Genomic DNA, 13648 nt, shown 5'->3' with positions numbered 1-13648 from the left:
TTTGTGATTATGATATCCAAGAAAATTTTTTAACAACTACCAAATTGCTATACGGGAAACACGAACCTGTGCAAAAACTCTCCCACACGACTCAGGAATGATCGGCCGATTACTAATGAGAAGCGACGGACGAAATTATTTTCGGGCATACTGGAGAGAATCGCCATCTATTTTTCACGCATATTTGCGATCACGCTTTAGCCCATAAGGTTGCATATCTTCCCAAATATTCAATCAACGGCAGGGTTGGGTAAGTAGCAAATTGTACATTTGCGACGGCATTTACGACTGTCGCAAATGTATATTACGACGCGTTCAAAAAATTTAATTTATTACCTACATTTGCGACAATATGTAACAAATTCAATGAAAGAAAACATTGAAACTATTGAAAGTGAAAATCTCAAGGATTTAAAATCAATAAGACACAGTTTTTTAAGAAAAAAAAATTGTTTTAATTCTGGACGGGATAGACAACTTATAATAATATAACTAAGACACGTTTATTATAATAATAATAAGGTATTAATATTAATATTGATCTGAAACATTGCTGTCCTTAAGCTTAAGGGAATAATAAACTGAAACCAACTTGCTGATGTTTCTTTGGTCAATCTATTCCTCAAATCTGAGTGGACAAAAGGCCAGTTAGAAAACAATCTCTCCAACTGAGCTGATGAAGCTGGAATACTTAGTAACTTTTGTGCCAAAGTTGAAAGAGCTTCATATTTTATTTCTACTAAATCCCAAAATGTTGAAACAGAAATGTTTTGTGTCTTCTTTTTTAGGGTGTCAAAAATACCCTCATTTCTGATAAAAGCATTAAGACCGTCCAAGCTCTCTTCGGAGTCCAAACTATTAATAAGGAAATCCTGAACCATTTGTTTCTGCTCTTTGCTTAACAAATTTCCTCTATAATTGGGGTGTAAATAGTTTGCTGCCAAGCTATATATGTTTAAAGCCATATTTGTTCGTGACTTTACACATCTTTTAATCTTATCATAGTAACTTTCTGATTCCTTAACTTGATTGTTCAATTTTAACCACTCCTCTGTGGAATCTGCAATGGAAGTAGAGAAGATTTATTTTGACATGTGTTAATGATTTTGCAAATTGGATCTAGCAAAGCTACTGTTGCTTTTACGGATTCTATAAATTCTTCATTGTAAAGATAATATACCGATACCGCCGATAGATACCGCCTTAATTTTAGTATGTTCTTCAGCTGCGACTGCTGCGACTTGTTTCATGATCCGTAAGTTTTTTAGCAAGGAATCACAAGAATCACGATGAGAGCACCAACGTGTCTCAACAGGTAAGACTATTTTTAAACACCCTTTCCGTAAAATCATGTTTTCTAAAGTTGTGTGCTTAAATTCTTTTAACACCAGAGTCACAGTTTTCATGACGTCATGATCTACTATGTCCTTAACAAGGAGATTACCTGTATGACTGCTGCAAGTGCTATGCCATAAATTTATAAGGCGACCCATTTTTACCATATTCGAAGCATTATCAGAGACTACGGCGTAAATTTCACAGTTGTATGCTGATTTTGCCGTTTCAAGAGCGTTATTGCAGACTTCTGCAAGTGCTTCACCCGTTTCCTTGGCTGTTGAAAAGTCATAAGATTCAAGAAACACACTTTCACCATTAAGAGTTTGTAGCATTGTTACTACATTGTTTGTATTATTTGATGAGTTTTTCCAACCATCTATAAGTAATGTGGCTGATTTCTTTAAACTGTTTTTATTGTTTATTAACACGTGCTCATGGACTTTATCCAAAAGGGTAGAAGATAAGGTCTTTCTTGTAGGCGGATTGTATGCCGGACGTAAAAGTTTTAAAAAATTCTTGAAATGGTCACTTTCCACAACACTGAACGGAATATTACACCCAAAAAAAAATTTTGCCAAAGATATATTTGCCTCTTCTTTTTCTTTTTGATTCATTTTGTCAACAAAGGAACTTAGGTTTTTTGTTTTTTTTTCCTTCTTTTGCCTGCTGTTATTTTTATTTCCATTAATTAACTTGTACGATCTTGATATGTCAGTCCTCGATGATGATGATGATGAGGATGCAGTGGAAATGGAAGCTGCGAAACTGATGGGAAAATTGCGACCTTGGCGCTCCTCTTTGGCATATCCATGTTCCAATAGCTGATTTTGATTGGCCAACGACTCATCAACCTCTGATGATGATATCGGTAGTGGCGATGATACAGGGGATGGAATTATCTCCAGGTTTTCCTGTAAAAATTAATAAATCTATTAGGTAATTCTAAAAATTAATAAATAAAATAAAAGTTACTAGGCGGGGCTGATACCTTTTAAAATAGCAAAAAATGTAAAAAAACATAGTAGGATGAAACATGTTAGAACAGGAAGAGAATATAGTAAAATTTAAAAGGAAAATAAATTACGGGCGATCTGAGGTCGGGAAGGGGCAGAGGGGTGAGTTTTTGAGGTTAGAAACAATTTAACTTAATTTCCGCCAAAACTACAAGTGCGATAGAAAAAAGTTAAATAGCAAAGTTGTAGATAATAATAAGGTCTACAAATTTTGTTTTCACACTTTTTTCACATAACCTCAAAATTTACGTAAAAAAAGCAAAAAACCAAGTTTTTGGTTTTTTATGTTTATCTTTTACAAAAAATGTGTTTTTTTCACGAAATTTTGAGAGAATCTACCTTTTTATGTCCCAAATACACTGTAATTTTCTTGATTAATAATGTACATTTGTTTCACTTTATTTTGACTTATATCGAAAAAGCAGCCTAATTTTCAATCAAAAATTCACCCCCACCCCCTTCCCGACGTCCGATCGCCCGTAATTTATTTTTCCTTTAATATTTGTAATATTCTCTTCGTTTTACAATGGGTTTCATCCTACTATAATTTTGTTTGGTTTCAAAAATTATCGATCCTGGTCTATACATAAATACAAGTAAAAAAAAAGTTTTAATAACATTTTTATCAATTGAAAAGTATGTAGGTACTTACAATATCTAAAACTCTATATGAAGATTGGGGAGGAGGGGCACTTGTGTTTACTTCAACTTCCATAACCACTTCTTGGGGCACTTCTTGAGTTTCATCGTCAGAAGTTATTCCAGTAGACGCAGCAGTAGAATTAATTTTCCTGTTAAGTGGTCTAACCCGTCTAACTGGCCTATCGATGGGTGTCATTACATTTTCAGACCTCACACTATCATCTGACGATAATGATATGGCTTCACCTTCTTTAGAATCAATACTACTGCTCTTGCGAAAACATCTTTTTCTGTAAATAACAGTGATAACACAATAATGACTTATTTAGAAAAGAGGTTTTAAACTATTCTGTTATGTTATAGCGTAGGTAAAAAAATCCCAAATTTTAATATAAAGATAGGCACTATATTTATAGTAAAAGAGTTTTACTTACCTATGTGTACGAAGGCGAGATATTGCTGTATTTTTTAGAATATGGTTGCACGTGTCACACTTAGCTCCCATTCTTCCATTGTCCAAATGTAATGATTCAAATCCGAGTTCCTTGTATAAATTGTGGGGCTTTCTGCCCTTTTCAGAGTTTGCGGTATCGGTATTCATCATGGTATCAACTGTGGTACCAACAGGGGTACAATTACAACACTAGGGAATTAAATTATCACGAAAAATCGAACGAAAAACAAACAGCTTAGCTCTAAAAACCATTAAAAATGAATTTAAACGATGTAAACAACTAGTTTCATAACCTTAAATTTAGAAGCAGATTTTGCGACATTTTTAATTTGCGACAAATTTCAATTTACTACATTTGCGACGTCGTAAATGTAACAAAGTAGTAAATTTATTTTTGCCGCGTATTACCCAACCCTGATCAACGGTTGTAGTCTGTAGAGATAAAAATTAGTGCAAGTTGTGGCACCTTTACTAGAGGGCGCTTAACGTCACAAGAATTTCGCCCAATTATCAACGTATAACGTCGTAACCCGCATTTCTGTATAAGTATGTTTTCTATGTCCAATATCAAGTTATTAATTATGAAGGTTTAATTTAATCTTTTATTTTTATTATTTGTTTCTTTTTTTCATTTTAAAACTTTCTATTTCTGGTTTGGCCGAGAAAGTGGTACGCATTAAGATTGTATTTTCCTAGGGACAGCAAAAGATTTGCTTTACGAAAAGCAGGATCCTAGATAGAGGTAAATAACTATAAACAAAAAGATAAGTGCAAAAGCATACATATTTTCTTGCCTTCAACTACCTTGTATAAAGTACTTTGCATATTGTAGACGAAAAAATTACGCTTTATTAAATCAGGCGATTATATACCTAAACCAAGATAATTGTATTTAAAAAAATATACGATTAGGAAAATAACAATATGCAACAATTAGCCATACTCTAATAATCTGCTTCTCACTACCGAAGTTATAATAAGTATAATAATAAATTAATATTAATTAAATTAATACATAACCAATTTTAAATATCGATATTTTCGATAAATCGATCCTTGTACATACCTAAACTGGATCCATAACCTCATAAACGTCATTTGCAATTTTAATTTTATGTCCTGTCAAATGCCGGATTTTTTTTGATGGAGTGTTCATTATATTTTACAGCGCGCTTTAGAAAATCTTCATTTACTTTAAATGCTTATTTAATTAAATAAAAATCGATTAAATTAGGTTCTATAATACCTCATTAATACGTTCTAAGTAAGTAATGTTTTGATTAATATTATGAGTAGGACCTTGGACAAGTAAAATTAATTTAATTTCAAATCAGTCGTTTATAAACATCAAAAAAAAATTTTCAAACGTTGGAACCGTTTAATTATTACATACCAGCTGTCAACACGTCTCTAATTTTTAAATATATTTTGGATATGAGAAATTTTTTAATTTTTTTATATATTTAAATTAAATCTCATGCGATTTACAACTTTTTCATAATTTTAGATATAAATAAATTTTTACGAGAATCCAATGGTTATCGTAAATTTGGGTTCTATCGTGTACGTTAACGTATAGGTATGGAAAGGGGATCATTGTCAATCACCCTGTATACCGCGTTTCCTAGAATGCTTTTAACAGCACAGAACTTTTTTGAAGATTTGATGAAGAAGCAAAAAATTTCAAAATCCGTTGTTTATGGGAGACAATGCTCTTTTTAAAAATATTTTCAAAACTACCCCTTACTAATTCATCCCCGAGAAACCGCCCTTAAGTTTTTTTTTCAAATAGCACGCCCATTTTTTAAATTTTTTTAATAGCATTTTTAATTCTGAATTCAATGAAAAAAAATGTTTTTTTTTTTCATTAATAAAATACAAAAATAAACTCAATTTTGTCATATTTTTCAAGGAAACTTTTCTTTATTGATTTATAAATAAATAAATAAATGAAGAAATAATTATTTAATTAATAAATTACAAAAATATACCTGGGTATATACTGGGTTTTAAAACTCAATACGAAAATAATATTGGTGTGAGAGGTAGAGCACTATTAATATTAATAGTAATTGAATCGTATTCAATGTATTCGTTCAATCGTATTAATAAAAAAAAAACAACTTTTTTCTCATTATATTTAAAATTAAAAAAAAAAACATAAAATGGTCTTCTATTTGAAATATAAGTTAGGGGTGGTTTCTCGGGGATGAATGAGTTAAGTTGAATAAAATGTTTTGCTATTTTCAAAAATGGCGAAGTTCTTTGCTGCTCAAAGCATTTTAGGACACCTGGTATACAGGGTGTATGACAATAATCCCATTTTCCATACCTATACGTCTAATGTACACGATAAAACTCAAATTTAAGGTAACCATTGGGATCTCGGAAACAGTATAAACGTGGCGTAATTTGCTGCTTATTAAAATAGCGTTTAAAAATTTGAAAAATTTGGAAAATTGCGAAAATAACTTTCTTATTTTAAGAAAGAAAAAAAGAAAGAAAGAAAATGTGCTATATTACGTAAGAATAATCTTGTGTACAAGCATCCTACAAGCTAAAAAAACAAAACAAAAATACAATTTCAAAAATTGACAAAACAATGAACAAAATTAAACACAAGAAGACAAAACTTTTTAAACATACTTCAATTAAAGATAACTAAATAAAACAATCAATTACTAAATAAAGGTAAACTTGTTGAGAAAACTAGAGAAGAAAAAAGGAAAAAAAAACTTTCCAACATGTCCAAGGTTAAAACCTATCATTAAAAAGTCATCCAGGTTATAATATGCCTTAGCCAATAAAAGCGTCTTTAATTCTCTTTTAAATTTCTTAACATCCGATATATGTCTAACACATAGAGGAACATGACTTTAATTTTTTTTACTTATGTAAATTAATGAGTTTTTGGTAAGGGAAGACGTAGGAATAGGTAGGGGAACATCATTTACACGACCAGTCAAATGGCCAGTGTCCGAGGGTAGCTTGGGAGTTTTTGAATAAGAGCAGCTGTTTCTAACATAAAGAGTGAAAAAAGAGTTAGGATTTTTTCAGAAATGAAGAGAAGTTTGCAAGAATCTCTTAACTTAGCAGAACACAGGTATCTAACTGCTTTTTTTTTTAATAACAAAGACAATGTTAAGTAGCCCCTTATTGGTTAAACCCCAAAAAGGCAAGCCATACCGAATATGAGATTCAATAAGTGAAAAGTACACTGAACGTGCAACCACCCCTCCCAGCTCTTGTTTTGCCATTCTTACTGCAAAACATCCAGAAGATAAAAATATATTTATAATTCTCAAAGAGACTTAATTTAAATATACAGGGTGGTCCAGTTTAAACGTCATAAATTTTAATACGTAATAGAGAATTTATATTAATTTATAGACTTTAATTATAAATGTTTTTCAGAAATGTTTAATAACAAAGATACAGGGTGTTAAAGTTAAGAATAACTATTTGTTTATTTATCATAAATTTGAAACTACCATCTTAATTTTAATTAAATTTCGCATGCAGGTTATTGGAGTGAATTGTTAATTACTGATGAAGCCAATTTAAAAAAAAATTGCCAGTGGCGTATCACATGAGGGACTTGGCCCTTTTTTGCCTCCAATCTGCGAGGCAATAAAATATTTTTTTATAAGAAGTTAATTGTTAGATTCTCCATTTAATTTGGAAAAAAAAGTTACTTTTGCAAAATTTTGATTTAAGGCACTCTTTTTAAAATATCTTAGTTTAATTGTACAGAAACTCCAGTTAAAATGCTGCAAAAACTTAAAAAAAAGAAAATTAGGCTTGAATCTTAAATTAAATCTGTTAAATGAAATAATAACTTAAGGTAACTTTTGATCATCTTTTATATTTAAGTTTTTTACAAATCAAAGCCTGATTTCCTTTTTTTTTAAATAAATTTTTGCAAAATTTTAGCAGGTATTAAAAAATTTAAAAAAATCAAAAGTTTTAGTAACAAGTCTCGTAACTGAAATATATTTAAAAATTTGACACATGTTTCGCCGCCTACACGGCACTCACAGACCCAACTAATACAAATACATTTCTAACCAGTGTTGCCAACTATAGAAAAATGAAATCCGCTAGTTTGATGTTTAAAAACCGCTAAATTGCATATTTTTCCTCTAAATTACTAAGTTTGTAAGTCTACATTTATATAGTTATTTTAATTTTGTTTCTGAAACAAAAATTGGTGTAAAGATGTAAACAAGGGTATGGCGTATTTTTGTTTAAATAAAATAACATAAAACTTAACACTGATTTATAAGTTTCTTATTTTTTTAAACTGTTTTAAGGGGAAATAAATAAAGATCCTTAAGTAAAGATCCTCAAGCTTATGTATTAAAGTTTTTATTATTCAAAACAAAACAAAAATATTCAACAACAACGAAAAAATAGGAACTAAAATTTAATAAACTAAACTACAATATTCTGTGAAGTTCCATAAAACAAGAAATAGAATTGTTAAAAATAATAAAAAAAAGTTATTTCTAAATAGTTTTAAAAACTAAAAGAAGAGAAATAAAATGATTCAAAAATGACAAATAAAGGTATGTATGTTAAAAAGATTACTCAATCAAAATATTAAAGTCTGTGGTATCGTCGTCATCATAGCACTTTTTTGTGCCTATTTGATTGACGATATCAAGAGGCACATCATAATCATTACAACATTTGTTATACCTTTTGAGTCCATATCTTACCGAAAGTATTGCATTTACCATATTGGTACTCATTTTGCATCCCGATATTTTACCTCAGTCCAAAAGTTAATGGTGTGGGTTATATTTTCCCATTTAATAAAAGTTATATTGTTATATTGCAAAATAATTTTTTCTATTTCATTATCAGCAATTTGCATATTTTTTAATAATAAAATCAGTGGCTCGATTTCTTTGTTTTGCTTTAAAATATTCTGAACAGAAATTAATGAAATTTTTTCTAAATGTTTAACATTTTCAGGAAGACGATTCTTAAGTTGTGTAAATAAATAACTCTACTAAAAAATTACGGCACCGCTCTCTTATCACCCTTTCTTCTGCAGGCGTAACTTTTTGTTGGTTTAATAATTCGCTAATTTTTGTCTCAAATTGGTAACCCAAATAGGGTTTGGGATTTATTAAAATTTCAAATATATTATCGCCGTCTGTATTTTGAGTTTCCCAATTGGGAACAAAAATTTTATTTCCAATACTCTTAATTAACATATTTAAATCATGTAACAATAAACTCGGATCTACATTATTAGATTCAAACGTTTTATTAACTTTTTGCACTTCATTTAGTACAGGTTTTAAAAATAAAAGATATGCCAAATTTGTTACGTCTTTAAACATTGAGTACAAAATCTCAGCGGTATAGCATTTTTCAGAAAGACGCGTTATTTCAAAATGGCTTTTTAACTCAATATATTGATTTAAGATTCTGTCTACAGCAACTTCAATACTTAACCATCTTGTGGAGCACGCGCGTACAATTTTTTTGGACCTGCTCCATCATTTATTGCATTAAAAAGATGCTTGTAATTATTTTGACGATTTGCTGACTTACTAAACCAATTGTACATTTCAGAAATCATAAATTCCAAATTTCTTGGGAATGTTTCCTTAGCTCCGTGAGATACAGCTAATTGTAGAGAATGGCAGACACATCTAATTAAAAGTAAATTCAGAATTTCCGATTTTAAATGAGTGTAGACACTGTTGTTAATACCTGTCATAACACTGGCATTATCGGTACCAATTCCCACAAGATTATTTAGAGAAGGGTTAAAAGTTTTTAAAATTTGTTTAACGGCGGTTGCAATACTTTCGGCATTACAATGCTCTAACTCAACAAGCGCTAAAAATGTTGATATTCTTTTACCCAATTGATTATCATAATAAATGATTGCCATTCCTAGTAGTTTTGTAACACTTATGTCATTGGATTCATCCAATAACAAACTATATTTACAAAAACCAGTAATTACAGATTTTAACAAATCTTTTTGAAAATGGGGGTAAAATACATTTCTTATGATCCCGCTGCATTTTGTTCTGTGTATTTTTAAATTTTTGGCGGACACATCCTGGAATGTATTTTTACATAGCTCGCCAAGATGGTCTATGGGTAATATAGAAGAATGCACACAAACAAATAATGATAATTTTGCCTCTGCAGTCGCTGAAGGGTTATCCTTATTCATACCGGCAAAATTTATTTTTGATTGGACCCCAGATCTACTCGGTGCAAATGGTTCAGCTGCCTTGACATGTTTAAGGGATGCCAAATGTTTTTTTATATTGAATAGCTTTGCAGAAAAATCAGATTTACAATATTTGCACCGTGCACGGGTTGGATGGCCTGCAACCTGCACTAACCAATTTCGAAATTGAGGAAAACTTAACCATTCCTCGCGAAAATGTTAAAAATATTTTGGTTTTTCGGCCATTTCTAAAAAGTAAATCGATTGGTAACCATAGCAATAATTTTTTAATAGAGAATTAAATAATAAAAATTTAAATATGTATGTTACGGATAAAATGCACTATTTGAATAAAACGCAATATCTTTATAGTATTTTCATTGCTTAATTCGGTATTTTTTAAATCATTTTAAAAATATAATAAAAATAATATTTAACAAAAAACGACCATTCCACTCTTATGTCATCATAACCCAAACCAAGACAATATTTACTAGAATTATCCGGCTAAGACGCAGTGTTTCCAAATTTCGCATTTCACCCATAACGTACCTTACACTTGAAACAATAACAATAACAATGAAACTTACCCAGTTATTCTGTTTTTAAGCAGAAAACAAACAATGTAAAACAATAACAACAAAATTGCAAAGAACTAAACAGCATAACCTAATAACGTAACTCTGACCTGATAAATTATGTTTCTTATTTCCCAATAAGGCAAGTTACGAACTAAAGAGAATCCCCGAGAACAAGGGAATCCCCGAGATGTGAATTATGCAGCCAATAGGAGTTCGAATATATCAGTCGACAAAGCAAGCAAAGGCGATGTTGCCTATTACTAATAAATCGATTTGTAAAAACAATAAAATTATTCTAATTTATTGTTTAAAAGGACAGTTGCAGTTAATACGCTAAATTATGTTTTTTCCCCCATGTAAACCTCAGTTTTCCGCTAAAAAATCCGCTAGCCGCAATAAGCAATTTTTTTCCGCCAATGCAAATGTAATTACGCCAAATCTAGCGAAAATTCCGCTAAGTTGGCAACACTGTTTCTAACCTAAATCAGTTAGAAAGAATAAAAACAAGAATTACCTGTTTTAGTTACATTAAAACTAATTTTATAATAATTTAAATACTCTTTATTTGTCTTGAAAAGGAACGTAAATCTTAAGTTGAACTATGTCGTATTCTGCTGCTCGACTAACTTAGCACACTTCCAGGGCTGTCGTATGCACCAGTCCGTAACCGATGTTTAAACTCCCGATGAACATAAAGCATAATACATACTTATTTAATGCTATCTGTTACATTACCTATCTAAAACAGCTACTAACCTAACCCGGACAGAAATTCAAGACAAGCGATCGTCTATGAGGACGATATCGTCTGCAAATCCTAAATGACTGAACTTTGCTGCATTCGTCTGCCCTCTTAGTGCGGGTATACAAGATCCGGTTTCCACGGATGCGGTAGAAACGGAGGGGTACCGCATTGGTACAACAACACATAGCTTTAAATAGTAGGCGATACACGATGCGTTAGCACCGCATCGACGGAAAAATAACGCATCTTGCTGCGGTAGCGACGGACGACGCCAACGGAATGGTTCTAGCCAACACATGTACTTAAATGTATCGCGATACACGTTCCGGTTGTAACGCGCATTTTTAGTCATTTTCACCCAAAGTATTGTAACACACCAAAGTACATTAAATATCTTTATCGTTTTAACATAGTTAACAATTCGCCAAATAATTTTTTAGACATTCTGTAATAATTAAAAAACTTATACTGCCGAATATTTGCATAAAATTTGTCGATTTTTTTTCGACACCACTTTCAAAATATGGATGCCTTCAATGTTTATGTTATACTGACTCTCGCAAAAAATCTTCATGATCACAAATAATTCTTAGCAATGAAGACATTATTTCTCGATGAAAGTCTCGAAGCAATTAAATTTTGGAATTTTTCTTAGTGCATATCCGTTTTCAACGCAGTGTGTATCAGGTATATCCCATGCGGTAGAAACGGATGCGTTGATAAAATGGTGCCTCATTGAGATCGATTTTTGTTTTTTTTTAGGGAAATTAAATTTTTACATTATGGAAATATGAACGTTTTTTTCTTATTGAAATAAAACTTAAAATTTATAAGCTTTTAAACTAAAATTATGTTTTAAGGAACATGGAAAATCGACCAGACTCTACAGTTAAACATCCAAAATTAAAAAAGGACGAATGCTTCTCTGGGTTTCTACCAGAATTTAACTCAAAGAACATTAAGTGGCGCTCTCCACTAATTAATTCCCCTAACATAAGACATTCTCCAAAAAACCAAAATAATGTATATAATATCTTTGAAAAAAATAATGACGATGCCAATGCAAGGCAACCGGATCTGCAGAGAAGTAGGTAGGTAGTAGGTACACTGTATTTAATTTTTATGTTTTTATTATTTGCCTATTTGTTTTTAGTAATTACCCTAGACCCTTTGGTTGTCAAACTGCAAATTTTATCTATTCGTCTAAAAGAAATCCGAAAAACATAATCAAACAGAAAGTTGCTTTTCCTCTCAGCGATCAGGAGTTTGCTGAGGAAGAAATCAATTCTTCTAAGCAAGATAATGAACTAAGCGAGTTTTGTGACCTGGAGAGCTTTGGGTTGACAAAATCTGGAACTTCCAGAGGGGAAGTTAATACATCCTCAAGTAGTGTAGGAAAATATTATACTCGCCTATTGCAAACTCAGCCAAATCAAACTAAAAAGGATGAACAAAAACCAGAAAAAACGACTCCAGAAGAAGTAACTCATTTGAGAGGGTTTACTAGCGAAGTTGATATGCAACGCAGGGAACCTAGTGAAAGAGTGTTGCCTCTCAGACATTCAAGCCAAGCACCTCCCAGAAATAATTTGCCTCCAGAATTAACGCAAAGAGAAATTCCCTCTAGGCAAGAATTGGAGTTTTCTCAGCGCTCTGCTGATTTTGATGCTGGTTTCAGGCTACCTGTTGAAAGCTACAGGCATAGCTGCAGATCTCAGCCCTATATGTCACCAAATCCCCGAAGATATTCTCCCTATTTACCCACTCCTTGCCATCACCATCCCTATAAATGTTGCTCACATAATGACCCATATTTAAACCATTATCAGCCTAAACCATATTGGGATCCCATGAGAGAAAATATCAGACGGACCAGAGGCTATCCAATATATTATGGGCCAGAACCACCCGAAGATATAAGACCCGTAAGGAGCTTTTCCGAATATTGTGCTCCAGAACCACATTATGTAAGACCAGAAGAAGGTTTTTGTGCTGGTGCCACACATAATGATCTAGGAAGGAGCTGCTTTAAAGAGAATATAAATCCATATGAGCATCATGTACCAGAAAGGTTTAATTACCGGCCAACATTCCTCGACTTTCCTGAGCAAAGAGAATTCTCCAGCAGGCACAATATGGAATCCCCCTTTGCGTCCACTTATCGTCAAAGCGCTCAAAGGAAACCGTTGTTACACGTAAATAGTTTCGAAGAGCGACTAGACAACTTGCTAGTGCCTTCACCTATGAATGCAGCTTCTAGCTACTCTGGTTTAAGAGCCCCCAGTGATACGAGGCTCTTTAGGGATCGTCAGTGGAACATGGACGAGCAGTGGTCCAACGATAAGTTTACCTTTAATGGTGGAATAGCCTCAGAGTAGGAATTTATTTTATTTTGTTATTGTTAAACATGTTCTTAAAATAAAAACTGTGTTTCGCTTCTGTTAAATTTGTTTTTTTACGTGTTTATCTTAGTGGGTATAAAGACGAAAGAAAAAGGAATAGTCCAACGAACTACGCCTATTAAATTTGGTTCTATTAAATTTGGTTTGGTATAATGATGTACCAGAAGTCTCCTATGGTTGGAACCTTTAGTGTGACACTTAAATCACGAGACAGTTTTACCACTAACCAAAACTCTTTATTTTACTCTCGACACGTGTTTCGCTAACG

The 13648-nt window shown here is 32.0% G+C and overlaps 1 protein-coding gene across 3 annotated transcripts; it reads left to right on the top strand.

Annotated features, from left to right (window-relative positions):
* Positions 1-4005: 4005 nt before the first annotated feature.
* LOC126736465 (uncharacterized) lies at positions 4006-13424 on the top strand. Of its 3 annotated transcripts, none has more exons than XM_050440842.1 (3): positions 4006-4189; positions 11839-12069; positions 12132-13424. In XM_050440842.1, exons 2-3 carry the CDS (start codon positions 11843-11845, stop codon positions 13354-13356), a joined length of 1452 nt encoding a protein of 483 aa, XP_050296799.1. In that variant the 5' UTR covers positions 4006-4189; positions 11839-11842; the 3' UTR covers positions 13357-13424. The 3 variants fall into 3 exon arrangements, with proteins under 3 accessions (XP_050296799.1, XP_050296800.1, XP_050296798.1); XM_050440843.1 differs by lacking the exon at positions 4006-4189 and adding an exon at positions 4565-4711; XM_050440841.1 differs by lacking the exon at positions 4006-4189 and adding an exon at positions 11161-11286.
* The last annotated feature ends 224 nt before the right edge of the window (positions 13425-13648 follow it).

The sequence above is a fragment of the Anthonomus grandis genome, chromosome 5 (genome assembly GCF_022605725.1).
Source record: "Anthonomus grandis grandis chromosome 5, icAntGran1.3, whole genome shotgun sequence".
Classification (NCBI taxonomy): Eukaryota; Metazoa; Arthropoda; class Insecta; order Coleoptera; family Curculionidae; genus Anthonomus; species Anthonomus grandis.
This window is presented reverse-complemented; position numbering and strand designations above follow the sequence as displayed.